Below are 16,789 nucleotides of genomic sequence, written 5' to 3'. Positions count from 1 at the left end.
TGTCTTAGGATTAAGTAGGATTACACTCAACGAAAAATGTAACAAATCGACGAGAGATCGTTCCGCATCACCGTAACGAGGTAAACGGACTTTCCGTATACCCGTCTACGATTTATGAACGTCGGTGTGTCAAAGTATCAGACGATATTTATACTATCAAAGCGTTTACACGTACATTCGCAACGTATTTAGATACATGTGTATATATATATATATATATATATATATATATGTCTAAGTACATACATAAGTTTTAAACAGAGCGATGGCAGATATGAACCTGCTCAGACAAACATCAAGCACAAAGGGTAGACGCATAATAATTAGAAAAAAGGAAGAGAGAAACAGAGGAAGAAGAACAAAGCCACGAAATTTTCCATTTTATCGTCGGGACAAGAAGTAGAATCTTAAAAGATTGCACTTTTTATTATATATATATCTTCTTTTCTCGAATCTAACAAAAATCTACTATTATTCTCGCATAGCATGCTATCATAAAACCGTATGTTCATCAAGAAAACGGAGAGAAATAGGAAAAAGTGTAAAAAAAAAAGTAAGAAGAATCCTTTCGTCTATGCTGGCCGTCACGTATGTCAGTAGGGTGCGCTTGTTTACACGAGAAATGACAGTCGGCGCGACGTTAATATTAGTATTGTAAACACACCACCACCAACCACCCCCCTACTTTCACCGTTTACGTTTTACTCGTAAGATTGCACACCCTCTAACTGTCGGTCCGTACTCGAGGGAGATGTTAGCGGGAGGTGCGAGTATAAAACCGAGAGATAAAAAGTGAAAACGTAAGAAAGAGAAGGCTAGATAAAGAGAGAGAGAGAGAGAGAGAGAGAGAGAGAGAGAGAGAGATAAAGAAAAAAGGGGTGGAAGAAAGAGAAAAAGGTAGCTACGTCACGTGGTGACGCGGCAGATTACAGTAATGTATCAATCATAAAAGAAATGTAAAACTTTGACAATTTTTTAGCACATTATCAAAAAGAATTCCATATATTTTATATCAATATCCAAAATGTAATAAAAATGATCGTAAAATTAAATTTTTCTATAACGAAATTTCAATCTTATATGTTCATAATTATGCGTATATATATATATATATATATTATCTGATTCAAATATTACAATTCATTAATCAAAGATTTATACGTGAACTTACGTAAGTATAATATTGACGATATGGAAATCGTCGAATGCTTGAAAACGATTGATAAATATGAATTGTTATTACAAGTGTTTTCTGATCTATGTATTTTTACGAATATTATCTTTTTCCAGTTTGTTTATCGTGAGATAAACCCATGAGATTCTCATGATTCTTACTTCTTTATATTTTGTACATTCTTCAAGAAAGTCGAGCCAATTCTTAATCCACGCTCATTCCAAAATAAAAATTTCGTTTCGTAAGAGTATAGACGGTGAGTAGCCGATAAATAATATGAGTTTACTTATGATACATCTATATGTGCTAACATTGGTAATAGAACTTCGACAGTAATGAAAATAAATAGATAAAGAGAAAAAAAAATGATTCTTTGAGTTATCAGTTTAGAAAAAATGATGTCACAAATAAATGTACTCACCGATGAACGAATAAATCTAATCTAATCAGTCTAATCAGTAGAACTGTGTTTCTAAAAAAAAAAAAGGAAAAAAAGATAGACTAGTTTGCCGTTAGAAATGGAGTAGAAACTCCACTGGTGATAATAGTAATTTTGAGAAACTCCAACGAAACTTGCAAATAATTGTTTGATATTATCGCGAAGTGGAGTAGTCATTCTCGTCTAGATCATATCAAATAAATCGATTGTCTATTATCTTTTAATGCTAAATAATAAATTTACCCACAGAATTACAAAAAGAAAAAAAAAGAAAAAAAGAACTGCACGATCACGGAATACTCCAGGATGATTTTGAAGTATTGCACTTTTATGGTTCTTTTACCTTTTATTTTATCACAAAATGATAAATCTTCGTTAGAACTTATCGGTAAGTAAAATGATCTTTTGAGATTACTCCAACTTCGGAATATTGTCAATTTAATTATACATTAACAGCTTATTAGCTGTAACATAAAGAAAATAAATAAACGTTAAATATCATAACGTTAAAAAGAAATAATAATTAAATTTATCAAAACATTAAGAATAATCTAATTTTATTAATATATAATAAAATTATTCGTTGTCAATAAAATCGAATTGTAATGAGATATAATATTATTTTAAATTTATTGACATAATATAAATCATTTGAAATGAGTCAAAATATTGGAAAGTGTTAACATACATATAGTTGCATATATGAATAAAATATTCCGTCCGTTCGGTCCTTGTTGACTTTCTCGTCTAATTTATCAATTGCCCCTTTCTAAAGGCAACGGAAAGGACCCAGCGCAATCGAAAGTTCTCATGCTAATACCATCGCGGAATTGAAGAACTCTTGCAAATGGTGTCGTAATACCTGAACGGTACACGCTCGAATACGTAGCCTCGTACGGAACAGTAACTGCGATTACACGTGTATACATATATTTTATATACTTCCTTGAATATACTAATTATTAGTAAGATCCCTATATAAGGCATAGTAACTCTATGATAAATAATAATTTATATTTACGTATCTACCATAACTTTCTCATATTTTATATTTATTATTAATATTATCTTGTATCTATGTCTTATTATTATTTATTTAATAATTCAGATAATATTACGTATTATGTTATAATACGTTTAAATAATATTAATTAAATTAGTTTTCTTACTTACTATATAATGAATTTCATTAGACAATCCTTTTAAGAAACTTGATTAGAACGAGCATTAATTTTTCATTCTTCCTTCATCGTTCTTACGAGAATACTAAACGTAGTAACTCTCTTTCTAAAGAGCATTGAACGCACACAAATAAAAACTAGTCGAGTAAATAAATAAACTCGTATGACTCCAACAACTTTCCATCGTATATAGTTACATACATACATACATACATACGTACATACATATATACATACGCACATTTTTTTTCGAGAGTGGAAAGTAATGGATAGGATGTTCGTATGGAATATGAATACGATTATCAATATAAACAAAATATTTTGCTGATAGAATAGGAATAAAAAGTTGTTATTATCTATCTGTTTTTTTTTCTTCTTTCTCTTCCAGCTTGTTGTTGACGGTTGCTTATAAAAAAAAAAATAAATAAATAAATAAATAAAAAGAACTTTTAGAAGAAAACCGGCGTAACTAGTTTAGAAAAACGTTATAAAATGTAATAAAATATATAAAAGTTATAATTCAAACGAACCATTACAATTCTAGAAAGGTAGAAAGGATTGCAGAGTAAATTTTCGAGTAAAAAATTGAATTCATTATTTCACAAAGAGATTTCCATTAAAATAAAACAAATTTGATCATATTATTTCTGTTCTAGTTATAATAAACAAAAAAATTGAATTCATTATTTCACAAAGAGATTTCCATTAAAATAAAACAAATTTGATCATATTATTTCTATTCTAGTCATAATAAACGCGTAATAACGAAATATTTCCTAACTTTAATATTATAGCGTAAAGAAAGAATATAATTGCAGTCGATTACATTATAGCACACATTTAACTTTTTATTAATATATAACGGCACGATTTAATATGCCTAACTATGTTTCTAAGCTTTAATTTTATCGTACCCTATTTGTCCGTTTCACGTCCTATATTCGCAAAGTAAATTAACAACATGAAATTAATATAAAGATATTTTAGTATGCAGAATACCGGAAAATTTTCAAGTCCAAGTTTCGGATCGCAATAAAGTTAATATATACGGTAATGAATTGTTAATTAAATACAAAAACATCGGTATTTATTTGTATCCTGGCACTACTACAATAAACGTCGTTTTGAATGGATCATTTGTCGAATTTCAAGGTATGTCAAATTTGAATTTAATTTAAATATCAAAAGATCTTTTTTATTTGTTTACCGGTTAACATTTTTTCAGCATACATGATAGCATCAAATTCTGTTAATAATTCGACATCAAAAGTTGAGAAAATTTTATGGTCGAGCAATGGTCTTATTCTTGGGTTCGGACAATTGCAAGTAAGTTTAATTTATTAAAATTTAGTTGGACGATATAAAAATTATTTTACTTTTTTAACGGTAATTATCTTTTTGAAATACATTTATTGTAGAAAACGAACAAGGGACATTATCAAGTTCAACAATACCACTTCTTTTTACCAACGAATTCAAGCGGAAGGTAAATTGTATTTCGTGTTAATTAGCACGTACGATGAAATGTTCTATAATTACTTATACTTTATTATCTATTATACAGTTCTAATCTATTTGAAGCGGTGGAACATGAAATTCGTCGGCTTACTCAAGTTTGTCTTGAAATAGAAATTTCAAAAAATGTAAAAATCATAACGGAAAAAAATCAGCGTTTTGAAAAAATCAATGATTTCGGATCAGTGATAGTTTTACCATCGTCTGATTGCGTAAATACAAATGCGGCTTCATCTTGTACATCCTCGGTCACTAATTCGATTAAAGTAAATTCAATTATATTTATCTAATATAAGAGATATTAGATACATTTATAAACCAATCTATAAATATATTAAATATATTATTTTCAGATAAATATCAATAATTTAATCGACCTATTCATCGATGCTATGATAGATATGATCAAGGTTTATAATCTAGAAAAGATTAAATTACCAAATATTAATGCAGTTTTTATTACCAATTTAGGAGTCTTTGACATGAAAGGTCAAATTCAAACCTTTAATGGCACTTTCGAGTGAGAGATACGTTTTATAATGTTTCATAAATATACATATACGTTTATTTCAATGGATTATGTAAATATATTTTTTCCAGGGGTTTAACGACTATTAAAAGAACAGCAGATGTAATTTTAATTCAACAAGGCCATAAATATACGGCTTCTTGTGGTTTTGGTATATCTAATGCAATTGTACGTTTTAATAAATATCAGGTAAACTTATAAAAAATTTATATATGTATACATTTATATTGACGATATGATAGTTTATATAATAGTAAATTTATATTTGTGATTTACAGCTTAAATACGATTTTATAAATATATGTGGCGTTATATTAGGTACAATAGAAAATATAGCATTAAGAGTTAAAATAAGTGCAGATTATAATACTCCACAGTGTACAATAAAATTAGAGGATATTAAAGTATCAGAATTTGATAAATTGGAAGTAAGATTCACTGGATTTGGTATAATGGATATTTTTGGACCTAAATTGATAAATTGGTTTACAAGATTTTTCAAGAATTATCTCAAGGGAATAATAGAACAAAATTTGAAAATTTTTTTGGAAAAGCAAATATCAGCACTTGACTGTGAAAAATACAAGAAGAAAATACTCTGAGGAAATATCCTAATTGCTACAAGCAAATACATTAGATTAAAATATTTAATAACATGAATGCAATTAATCCGTCTTGTGATGCACGAAATTAATATATATATATATATATACCATATATATATATATATATATATATATATATATATATATATATATATATATATACATATATATGTACATAGTAACAAATAGATTTGTAATTTAAGAATAAAAGAATGGTACATATATACATACTTTTTATTATAAAAATATATGCCTGAGTATTCTAATTCATTACTATAAGAATGATATTATTTGTTATAAAGCAATTGAAGAATTTATATATTATTATTTACAGTAGTTACAATTGATTTTTGTACATCTTCTTCATTTACAGAAGCAATTAATTTTTCATCTCCCACATTTACGTTCTTTTCATTGCATATATTTATGCACTTATCTTTTTCCTGTGTATTAACAGAATTATCGCTAACGTCACTACTTGCATTCAAATTTGATTGGTTTGCTTGTTTCAAAGCTAAATATTCTTCGACAGAACCAGTAGGTTTTGTTTCTACCTTATCATTATTAACTTCTGGTACGCGAGATGGCGAAGAATTTAAATTTGGTGAATTAGTAAGTTTAGAAAGTCTCTGACGTTCTCTTAAACGTTTGCGAATTTCTGATTGTATTTTTGATTCTTTTATAACATTTTGAACATCGTCTGTTTGATAATAACGAGTTGCCCAAGTTTCAGCCGATTTCAATTTCTGTGAATTGGATGAATTAGTGTCTATTACCTGTGAACTCTTTTGTTCCTTTATAATACTATTATCCTTATTTTGAATTTTTTCTTTATCTTTATATTTATTTTTATCATTATCACAATTCTCCAAATCATCCATATCGTCAGAGTAATTATCTAAATCGATTATTTCCTCAAAGTCAGCCAATTTATCCTCATCAGAAACAACTTTCTGTTTTGAATTTGATACAGAAGGGACAGGTTCTTCTGGTTTTGATATATTTTCTGTTAATCTTTCTTTTTCTTCAAGCAGACAAACTTTCTCCTCTTTCTTTCCTGAACATTCATTAGATTTACTATTTGTATTTAAAGAACTTTCAGATCTTATTTCACATTTCGAATGTGATTTCTTTTTCACCTTTTTACGTTTTGTGGAATTATCTGCAATATTTGTAGATGACAATGAAGAATTACTTTTGTCATGTGAAGTATGAGGATGAGATATTTCTTCATTAGTATTATTAATTTTTTTATCATTATCTCTTCCTTCTATTACTCTTGATTCTCTAACTCCTTGTTCCGTAGAACTGTTAACATTATTTTTATTATCCAAATTGGTTGTACTTTCTATTTTACGTTCATTTTCTAATTTTTGATTTACCCTTGTTCCAACTTCATCATTTTCACTTTCACTAGATAATAACTCAATTGTTGGGGTGGGCTGAACTACTAATACTACATCTTCTTCATCTCCATCCATTCGTTGAGAATTTATAATTTTTTCTAATTGCCGTCGACAATTTTCCTTTGCATTTATTTCATCTTGTCTAGATTTATTAACATGATTTTCTTCAACTGTACCATTATTTGCCAACGCCTTGGATTCATTTGAATTTGGTATTATATCATCTTCTTTACGTATCAAAGCTCTAATTGCCCTAGCACGCATTTCTAATTCTAACAAATCTAACAAACTATCAGCTTCCTTTTCTTTACCCGTTTCTTTCTCTTCCTCCTTTTTAACTTTGATATCTTTATATTTATTATTGCTTCCATCTTTATTAGTATTTTTAGCTTTTATCTTAGAATTTCCTATATCCTCTTTTTTATTATTACTCTGTGACTTTATTTTATTTGTATTCTTATGTTTCTTTACTTTTGTTTTTCCAGACATACCATCTTCTTTCTTAATATTATCATCCTCGGTAAGCCATTCCTCAGTATCAGATATAATTTCTAAAGAAGGACCTAACGTAACAAACATTGTTTAAATATAATAATCTATCACATTTATTTCTTTTTTATCTATAAATTATAATTACCTGATTCATCTGATTCACTAGTGTCAGACGATTCTAACATAGGTTTCCCATCCAAAATACATAATACACGAGTTTTGGACATCCCACTTAATTCGCTAGCACACCATTCTTCTAGCTCTTCAAAATCCATTTTCTAAGATGGATATTTGTCAAATGTATTAAATTTAAAGAACTTACATACGATATTATTAACTGCTGATTCTATAACACTATCAAATCTAATAAGCCTAAGATAAATCTTGTAAAAATTACTAATTATAAAAATTAATATATAAATTATACCTTTAATGCTTGTGGTAACATCATACGTATCTTTTCAGGTTTGACAGATTTAAAAAGTTGACGCGCTAATTCTCTACGATTCGTAAGATAATCTTTCATAGGCTTTAAATCTCTTGCATCAATCTCCTCGTCAGATGATACGGAAGAAGATGAATACGATGTACTAAATTCCTGTGTAAAATAATATTTCAATATATATAAATTCTAAAATCATTTATTAATAATTGTCTTTAAAAAAAAAAAAAAGATAACCTCGCTGCTATGTGAATTCTTCTTTGTTTTTGACATCTTTCACACACATATATTTCTTTTATCTTGATATTAATATTAAATATATTAAATTCTTTATCACAATAAATTCTATCTCATGTACAATTAACATTAATTTTTTATAACTTTAATAATAATCTTTTTTAATAAAATAACATTATTTACTTCTTAATGCCGGATCTATCAATGACTGCGTACTAAACATCCTTTGGGTGTATAAAGCGACATCTACAGATATTTCATAGTAAATGAAAATAATCGAATTATCTCGATAATACTCATATCGATATCGCGATGAAAATTTTAATCGATTTATCTACTGCAAATAAATACTCTTATGATAATAATTTATATGATACAAATATTATTCTCTCGAATAATATTAATGGAAATTATCGTTTATCGTTATGTTAGCTTTGAGATATATATATATATATACATATCTTAGAAATGTTGAAGTTACAATATCTAGCGTATAGTATGATAAGATAATTAGGAATAAAATTATACAAGCGATTCAGAGATGGCGTGTTTAGCTATCCTTGCTACTCGTGTCAGAGTCACTGTCAAGTTATAACCTATAATATTGTTGACAATAGTTTTGTCAACAAGATGTCAGTATTTTAAGATAATCTTATAATTATGTTTAATAGTAAGTATATAGACATATACAATATTCTTGAATTACACGTAATATATAAAAGAAAAGAGATAGTTATCTTTGTCCATGATTAATATACTTACAAATTCTTGACAGGTGACAGCTAACCCAAAGCAATCAAATACATCGTATTGTGTGTATGTCATAAAAAAAAAAAATTTAATTAACATTCACCGCATGATTACATCTCACGATTGGAAATGCATTGAAACACTTTCGATAATAGTGCTTAATATTTTGTTGAATATGTATTTTATATGACATAGTAATTCATTGAATTAATAGATTAAGAATTTATACATTACATCAAAAAAAAAAAAAAAAAAACAGAAAAAAAGAAAAAAAAGGAAATTTAAAATGTTAAACCGATTTAAATCAGTATTGATGAATGCTGTAGGTGTAAGCGAGCTTGACCTACAATATCCAAATGATTCAAACAATGATTTGATGATAGATTATGTCAATTCAAATTTTGCGGTAGAAGTGGAAAATAAGCCTTATAGTCGACCTAGTTTTCTAGGACTTACAGCTGAAGAAACACAGGTATATAATTTTATCAACATATTCTATCTTCGCAATATTATTTTTAATAGTGATTATTATTTGAAGTAATACAAATGTGTAGATAATATATATATATATATATATATATATATATATATATATATATATATATATATTTAGTTTAAATTTTATTTGATGTTCCATTTCAGGTTAGTGCTGATCATAGAGTAAGACCTATAATAGTACCAAGAGATTTAAGCAGATTACCTTGGTGCGCTGGTTATGCAGAATGTATAAATGCTGGAAAAAGTATTTGGAATGAGGATCAAGCATCTGCAACACGAGGAGACCTTAAATTTACTGATATGAACGCTACATTGCCTTATATTATGTTTTCTATGTTTGATGGTCATGCTGGATATCAAGTGGCTCTTACTGCAAGATTACATTTACACAGAATAATTCTAGTTAGTAGTTTACATTTATAGATTACAGTGTTTGTTACTTTAATTTAATATCTTATTATCCATGGAAATTATATAAAAAAAATTTTTTTTTTTTTTTTATTAGGAGAGGTTGAATGCTATACCAAGTACTGTATTATTCAATGAAGATGAAGAAGAATTTATAAAAGGTAAAGATTTAGTTACAGGTGCTATCGAATTAGCTTACAGACAAATGGACCAAATGGTAGAAGGTCAAGCTCAAAATGGTGGTGGAGGCTGTACAGCTATTACTATTCTATTTCTTAATGGCAGATTATATGCTGCTGGTGCTGGTGATTCTAGGTTTGTAATTAATTTATCTAGATACATATGTATTTATAATAAATCATATTTATTTTTATCTTTTTAACAGAGCAGTGCTTGTATTAGGAGATAGTCAACGTGCTCTTACTAGAGATCACACTCCAGATTCTGAATCGAATCGTGTAAGAGCTTTAGGATTTTTAAGAAGTCACGAATTATTAAAAGGTTATTTTACACCATTAGAATTCAAAAAAAGGCCATTACAGAAAGAGTTAGGAACTATGGTCTTATATAGAGAACCTTACATGACTGGTTGGGCATATAAAACATTATCACATCTTGATTTAAAGTTACCACTTATTTCTGGTCATGGAAAACGAGTAAGTTTTATTATATAACACCTAGTATATCTTTTATTATAATATTAGTATAATATAAATATTATAATTATAGAGTAGAGTTATGGGTACCATAGGAGTAACAAGGGGTTTTGGTGATCATGGCTTAAAAGCAGCTAATACAGGTGTCAGTATCAAACCATTCTTATCATCTCAGCCTGAAATACAATCCATAAAATTGGAGGATTGCAATCTCACAGAACGTGATTGCATTATAATAGCTACGGATGGATTATGGGATGTTGTTTCTGACAAAACAGCAGCTACTATTCTTAGGAAAACACTTGCCCCAGATACACCTTCTTTAGAATATAGGTAAATTAGTTAAAATAAATTCATCAGACAAAAATAAAAAATTTGTAATTAGACAAAATTGAATATCTTATTACTTAAATATATCAGGCTTACAATGGGTGCACAAGAATTAGTACAAGCTGCTAGAGGTCGATTAATGGGAAGAACATGGGTGGGAAAATCTGAAAATTCTAATGAAAACGAAGACAAACTCGCCCCAATGGCTTCGGTCGATGACATAAGTGTAATGGTGGTACCACTGTATCCATATCTCTGCGAACATAAACAATGGTTAAAGTCAATTCAGCAGGAAAGAAAGTATTCTAATGATTCCTCACACATATCTATCAATAATTCGATACAATAATTATTTATAATTTAATTATTAAATAATGTGGATACAAACATTTGTTGCTCCTAAAAGAGTATAATCTTATGTATATGCAAACAATATTAATTAATGATTATGTACAATTGACAAGAACAAAAATTTTATTTGTACTTTCATATATAAATTTTAATCAATAATTTCATAAAAATGTTAAAGTGTGTATTGAAATGGTTATTTATTACATACTGCCACTATATAAATATGAATATTTTAATTAGATTTTTGTCTTCATATACATGAAGTATAGAAACTGTATTGTGTTATACTATATATGAATACATATTTATTTAGAAAAAACATTCCATCATTAATATGTTAATATAGCCATATTATTTGAAATAGTCTTCAACTTTATAAATTGAACAAATAATCTAACTTTGTATTGTATTGTATTGTATTGTATTGTATTGTGTTGTGTTGTATTTGTGTTGTATTGTATTGTATTGATTATTTCTTGTGTATAGTAATTCTTTGCAAGATTTTATAGAATCGGAGAATATATTATATGAGCGTAGGGAAGATTCAAAAATAGAAAAAAATTTCTGCTTTTTCTTAAATCATTCTCAACAATAATATATATTATTTCTTTAAAATTAAAGCACTTATACGTGTAAGCTGGTACAAATTGATCGATTTAAATGATATCATTGATTAAACTGTATATAGTAAAATCAAAATGCACTGCTCTGAGCGGTATGTAACAATTATAGATTTTATTATATTACCTTGTATAATATCTTCTTTTTAGTATATTACATTGTAATTATTGTATAAAATAAATCTAATAATGCACATACATTAGATATTATATTAATTACAAACCTTTTTATTGAATAAAACTTATATTATTATATTATTATCAGAATTTCTTGCATTCCTATTAATAACGAATGAAAAATAATAACATTTTACAAATACTTCGACTTTACAAAGACATTTTTTATCTCACTAATATCATTTTTTTCTTTCAAATTTAGATCATGACAGAACATGATGCAAAATTAAAATAACAATGAATTATGAAAATTCTTTAATTTTGAATGACATCTTTACGTTCGACCGTATTACTTTTTCCTCTGTAATACAACCTAGAAAATCCCAACGACAATAATAATATTCACTCAAGCGTACTTGAAAATCATGCTTACTTACATTATTCCTACGCCAAATAATGGAAGAGCCAGGGAAAATAATAACGTAGTACGGCCTATCAAGTTTCGTGCGTGAAAAATCCAACTTATAAATCTTTCGTACGGCGTTTCGCGCTGTTTACCATATAATAAAAACTTATATTCCTGATTTATCATTCTATATAAGTTTATTAGCGAAGACATGTTTCCACTTGATATTGATGAAATTTCAGTAGTCACGATCATTTACATTTTCATTTGCGAAGGCATACAACTAGAATCAATCCATTTTAATTACGACGTTTAACATGGCGTAAGAAAACGCTTACCGTGATCTTCTCTCGTTTCTTTAATAAGAAAATATATGTGGTGGTCTTCAGTGCCAAACTTAGAGCAAAAGTTTCTTCGAGTCTCGTGAAAGTTCACGAGAGCAAGAGATTACAACGATTGATTTATTACTACGGAACAAAAGGATGACTGAAATGAAGAAGAAAGGACCTGTTCTGTCGATTAATGAAAACAAAAGTAAATTATAAACATGTCACAATCATGAAACTCGATTTTTGACGATATGCGTCTCCCTTCGTTTGATATCCAATCCATACGTTGCATAAATTTTAATTTTCGATATAACCAATTATGTTAATTACGATATGGAAATGATGGAAAAAATTTTATCGTCTACGATGTCATTCCAAAAAGGCAGAAGAATCTCATATTATAAGGGACAATAAAGCATTTTGATGATTATGTCCTAGGTGACTCGTTAACCATGTTCAATTTTAAAAAGTTATTATAGGAAACGATGTATTCAATCCCCATTTCTATCTTGGGCAAAAGCCATTGAAATTTTCATCCCTCCAGAAACATCGTTTTAGTATCGTTTATCGATGCGAATGTAAGCATGCTTAAAAAAAAAAAAACGAGCTAACGAAGAGCTATTACCGATAAAAAATATTTCGCATCTCTTTCAGGAACCTAACGACGATGAAGAGAAAAAAAGTCACTTGACCCAGACGTCTTTTTGTTAGCAACGAAGGTTAATTTATAAAATACTTAGATCGATGTCTGGGGATTTTGCAAACGCAGTTCACTTCTTCCTCGAAGTTCCATGTCAAAAAATGAAAGACGTCAGTTTTTCAAACGATGTCATATCGCGGAAACGTTTTTCATGGCGAGTTATAACGGAACGATCAGTCACGGTCATCTAGGTGACTAACGCGAAGGGTTGCGGCGTACCTAATGTTCCCATCCTGGTCAGGATAAGGAAGGAAGAAGAAAAGGAGGGTGGAAACGAGAGGGAGAGTACTTTAGGCCTTATCGGAACGATCGAGACTTAAGGCTCCAGGACTTACCTCGATATATCATCGTTAGGAAAGTTTCGACGGAATCCTGATTCTAACATCAATGACCTCCTATCGATAAATCGTATCGATGTGCCATTGTCTGACCAAAAATCTTTCTTCTTTCGTATTTTCATTTCTCTCATTAGAGAAGAAGAAACGTAGGGGTATCTTTAAGCGATCGTTAAATAGTTTCAAACTCACGCAAAAAAGATTTTCCTCTTTATTATATTGGATATAGATAGGAGTAATCATAATGATCGCTGGATGCACCGTGACGTATCGCCGTTCTAAGATCTACTCTTAGTTACCAAATTTCAAAGCGAACTTTCATCTGTTACACGGTAGAATGAGGCTACATTTTGACTGGGCTCCCTAACATCCAGAAGTTCTAAAGTTTCGTGAAAAGCTTAATGAGAAGATCCAACAGTGGTACCTCTCGCACCTTCCCCGGGGTTTACATCGCTGACTTCTCCTCGTTAGTCTACTGCCTGACTCGTGCCCGTTGTCAACCCTCTTAGCTCTCTCGAACCTAATGTCCTTCTCCTGGAAACTAACGCCTGGTTGCCGAACGTGATGCAATGGATAATGCGACAAGTTTGTTGTCAGTAGGATTATATGACCAACTCTCCTGGTTTTCTCATGATCCTTCATGTCCTGCAGCAGATCCGTATTTGTTATTCCAGTTGCAAGATAAACGAGAATCAAAGCGAATATGTTACGGTAATAATTATAATTGATTTATCTCAATTGAAGATATAATACGCTTATTTAATAATAATTGGAAAGGAAACATTCAATGCTCGATCGATTGAATCGAAAAGAGAGAAAGTTTCGTTTCATCATTCTTTTCTTTCTTTTTTATATATTTTTTTTTTTCTTTCCTTATATTCGTTCTTTTCTCCTGTCTCGCCTACTTCACAAGTTTTTCCTATCATTAACTATATTTTTCTCTCAAGATAATGGTGGCCCGGCTACGACGTCGGCAGATTATGAAACGTGTCGAGACGAACGACCAGCACGAGAAGGATTTTTAAAAAATCTGTATCCGTTGAAAATGAAAAGACAGAAACGATTACCCGCATGTCGTCTCTATTCATATAAGCTTACACGCGTCTCTATCGGGGAAAAAGCGGCTTGTGCTAAATTAACATCTTTTTTTGAACAACCTTTTATGCGGTGTCACGAACATAGACTACAGTGAATACTTTAAAAAGTTACTCTCGTATATTCCACACTGACAAGATGGAAATGAATTTTCCAACGTTATACGAATCGCGAAATAAATTACCGCATATCATTGATGACGCAACGTAATATTTTTCATATTCTCGATATGGGTACTCTTATATCTTTCTATTCTTAAAGATAAATGACACGTAGTTGTAATTTCCTATTAAATTCGTTTTTACATCGGAAATATATCGTTTTATTGAATCAATATATTATTAAAATAAGTAATATTATTTACCATTTGTTTGAGGACTAAATTCGGTAAAAAAAGTAACACCACTGGATTAACTGATATTGAATTATATATCTGTGTGTATCATCGTGAAATATTTTGTCAGCTGTATTACTATAAATATATATTTTATTCTCAGAAAGATAAGAGTCAAGTGGTTCGTTCGTATAATATTATTTTGTAATAAATAGGTCTGAATCATATCGCAATTAATCTCGATTAATTATATCGAATGTTTTTTTATCTTTTGCCAGTAACAAGAAACACTTTAGTATTTTTCTGAGCTTAACTAACTTATTTTTCTTGTTTTCTTTTTTTTTTTTTAATTTTTTTTTTCTTTTTCTTCTTTTTTATATAATCTTGGAAATCTTCCTCGTTTTATACGCCCGCGCGTATGTGTACGACTTTCCTTTCTCAGAATCTTCGCATGATCGATCAGCCGTTCCGCCGGTTAGAGTGACAAATGGCGTTAGGTGTTACCTAAGCTAGTTACAGATCCTTCGGTAAATATAGACGGACAAACGTTTCCTAATTGTACTGGGAATTGTTTACGCTACGTTCGCAACTCCTTCCTACCTTCTCCCTTTCGTTCTCTTCCTCTTCCTCTTCCACGATTATTCCATGTTTGCCTACACCGTTTCTTGCTCGGCTCTGTCATCTCTTCCGGAAGAATGGACGACGGTCGAGGCAAAATTCTTGGTATGGGCTAGGCTACAGGTCCTAATTAAGATCCTAATGTTTGTCGTCGGAGTAAAAATCGTTGGGAGTCTCGATAAATTAGCGAAGCGAAAGAACAAGGAATAATGATAGAAAGAAAAAAAAAAAAAGAAAAGAAAGAAAAAAGAAAAACGAGAAAAACGATCTCGTTGAACGAAATCATTCACGCCGTGCAGTCAGTTTTGATTATGAAAACAGGATAAACGAGGGTTCGTCGGCGCATAGCACCTTCAATTCCGTAAAATCCGGTATGCCTACTGGGCCAACTGAAGAAAGGAATTGGAGGATCACTCGAGAGTGCCAATTCACCCTACTCGAGTTCATGATTCGTTAAAAAGTGCCAGAACAAAGGAATATTTTGTTGAGGAGAAAGGGAAGAACGGGATATAGAGAGAGAGAGAGAGAAAGAGAGACAGACAGAGAGAGAGAGAGAGAGAGAGAGGGACGAAAAGCGAGTGGGTGGATCGTGGTAAAACGTAATAATGGGCATGGGAGTGTTCGAGCGGTCGAAAGCGCAGAAGTTCAAGCTCGTAATCGACTAACGGCCGATTATTCGACCTTATCGTGGACGCAAATGACATGCACGCGTTTTACCACGATCATGGTTGAAGCAACTGTGGCACTCAGCTATGCGGTGACGATCGAAGTGCCATAAACCAAAACTATCGTGCTCTTCCTCCTACCGATAGCAAATTTCTATTCATAATGTATTTTCAACAAATAGCGAGCTTATGATGCTCGTGACTCGAGCTAAGCGTATTACTGATTAGGTATATTAGAACGAGCATATAACATAGATAGATGATTTTATAGAATCGTTTATCCATACATACATACATATATAGAATACGATAATATAGGTGACAAGTAGGTAAACTTATCATGCATTATATAAATCGAGATTGTTAATCAGTCTATTAAAAATTATCATTAATAAGACTATCTTCTACGAATTGTACATGCTATTTTTTTTTTTCTTTAAATATTGTATTATCATACTTCGATATTCCTATACGAGGAATTCATTCAATCATACGATATTCATTATACTTATCAATGTCATCTTTGATCGTATAAGATATTCATTCGTTAAAAATCT

General features: G+C 29.9%; 3 protein-coding genes across 5 annotated transcripts; 2 read left to right on the top strand and 1 right to left on the bottom strand.

Annotated features, from left to right (window-relative positions):
• Positions 1 to 1,341: 1,341 nt before the first annotated feature.
• On the top strand, positions 1,342 to 5,533 carry LOC124427542. Of its 2 annotated transcripts, XM_046970557.1 has the most exons (9): positions 1,342 to 1,430; positions 1,863 to 2,001; positions 3,782 to 3,946; positions 4,020 to 4,120; positions 4,213 to 4,280; positions 4,359 to 4,575; positions 4,663 to 4,829; positions 4,910 to 5,027; positions 5,117 to 5,533. In XM_046970557.1, the coding sequence occupies exons 2-9, from the start codon at positions 1,920 to 1,922 to the stop codon at positions 5,438 to 5,440; spliced, it is 1,242 nt and encodes a 413-aa protein (XP_046826513.1). In that variant the 5' UTR covers positions 1,342 to 1,430; positions 1,863 to 1,919; the 3' UTR covers positions 5,441 to 5,533. The 2 variants fall into 2 exon arrangements, with proteins under 2 accessions (XP_046826513.1, XP_046826512.1); XM_046970556.1 differs by lacking the exon at positions 1,342 to 1,430 and having other exon boundaries at positions 1,704 to 2,001.
• Positions 5,534 to 5,627: 94 nt separating this feature from the next.
• Positions 5,628 to 8,242, bottom strand: LOC124427293 (putative uncharacterized protein DDB_G0289963). Of its 2 annotated transcripts, XM_046970032.1 has the most exons (4): positions 8,021 to 8,242; positions 7,769 to 7,939; positions 7,487 to 7,619; positions 5,628 to 7,412 (listed from the first exon to the last, which is right to left on the bottom strand). In XM_046970032.1, the coding sequence occupies exons 1-4, from the start codon at positions 8,054 to 8,056 to the stop codon at positions 5,758 to 5,760; spliced, it is 1,995 nt and encodes a 664-aa protein (XP_046825988.1). In that variant the 5' UTR covers positions 8,057 to 8,242; the 3' UTR covers positions 5,628 to 5,757. The 2 variants fall into 2 exon arrangements, with proteins under 2 accessions (XP_046825988.1, XP_046825989.1); XM_046970033.1 differs by lacking the exon at positions 8,021 to 8,242 and having other exon boundaries at positions 7,487 to 7,695; positions 7,769 to 7,910.
• Positions 8,243 to 8,540: 298 nt separating this feature from the next.
• LOC124427302 (protein phosphatase 1H) lies at positions 8,541 to 11,833 on the top strand. Its single transcript, XM_046970044.1, has 7 exons — positions 8,541 to 8,690; positions 8,796 to 9,242; positions 9,413 to 9,670; positions 9,774 to 9,991; positions 10,062 to 10,332; positions 10,406 to 10,665; positions 10,753 to 11,833. Exons 2-7 carry the CDS (start codon positions 9,057 to 9,059, stop codon positions 11,009 to 11,011), a joined length of 1,452 nt encoding a protein of 483 aa, XP_046826000.1. The 5' UTR covers positions 8,541 to 8,690; positions 8,796 to 9,056; the 3' UTR covers positions 11,012 to 11,833.
• The last annotated feature ends 4,956 nt before the right edge of the window (positions 11,834 to 16,789 follow it).

Source organism: Vespa crabro, chromosome 10 (assembly GCF_910589235.1).
Source record: "Vespa crabro chromosome 10, iyVesCrab1.2, whole genome shotgun sequence".
NCBI lineage: Eukaryota > Metazoa > Arthropoda > Insecta > Hymenoptera > Vespidae > Vespa > Vespa crabro.
This window is presented reverse-complemented; position numbering and strand designations above follow the sequence as displayed.

Bases quoted from the DNA above. Each gene is read 5' to 3' on its own strand.
- LOC124427542 (XM_046970557.1), top strand. From the start codon at position 1,920: ATGATTTTGAAGTATTGCACTTTTATGGTTCTTTTACCTTTTATTTTA. The intron at 2,002-3,781 runs GTAAGTAAAATG...AAGATATTTTAG, and splicing joins ATCTTCGTTAGAACTTATCG to TATGCAGAATACCGGAAAAT. The intron at 3,947-4,019 runs GTATGTCAAATT...ACATTTTTTCAG, and splicing joins ATCATTTGTCGAATTTCAAG to CATACATGATAGCATCAAAT.
- LOC124427302 (XM_046970044.1), top strand. From the start codon at position 9,057: ATGTTAAACCGATTTAAATCAGTATTGATGAATGCTGTAGGTGTAAGC. The intron at 10,333-10,405 runs GTAAGTTTTATT...TTATAATTATAG, and splicing joins TTTCTGGTCATGGAAAACGA to AGTAGAGTTATGGGTACCAT. The intron at 10,666-10,752 runs GTAAATTAGTTA...TAAATATATCAG, and splicing joins ACACCTTCTTTAGAATATAG to GCTTACAATGGGTGCACAAG.
- LOC124427293 (XM_046970032.1), bottom strand. From the start codon at position 8,056: ATGTCAAAAACAAAGAAGAATTCACATAGCAGCGAG. The intron at 7,940-8,020 runs GTTATCTTTTTT...TATTTTACACAG, and splicing joins AGAATTCACATAGCAGCGAG to GAATTTAGTACATCGTATTC. The intron at 7,620-7,768 runs GTATAATTTATA...TATCCATCTTAG, and splicing joins TGTTACCACAAGCATTAAAG to AAAATGGATTTTGAAGAGCT.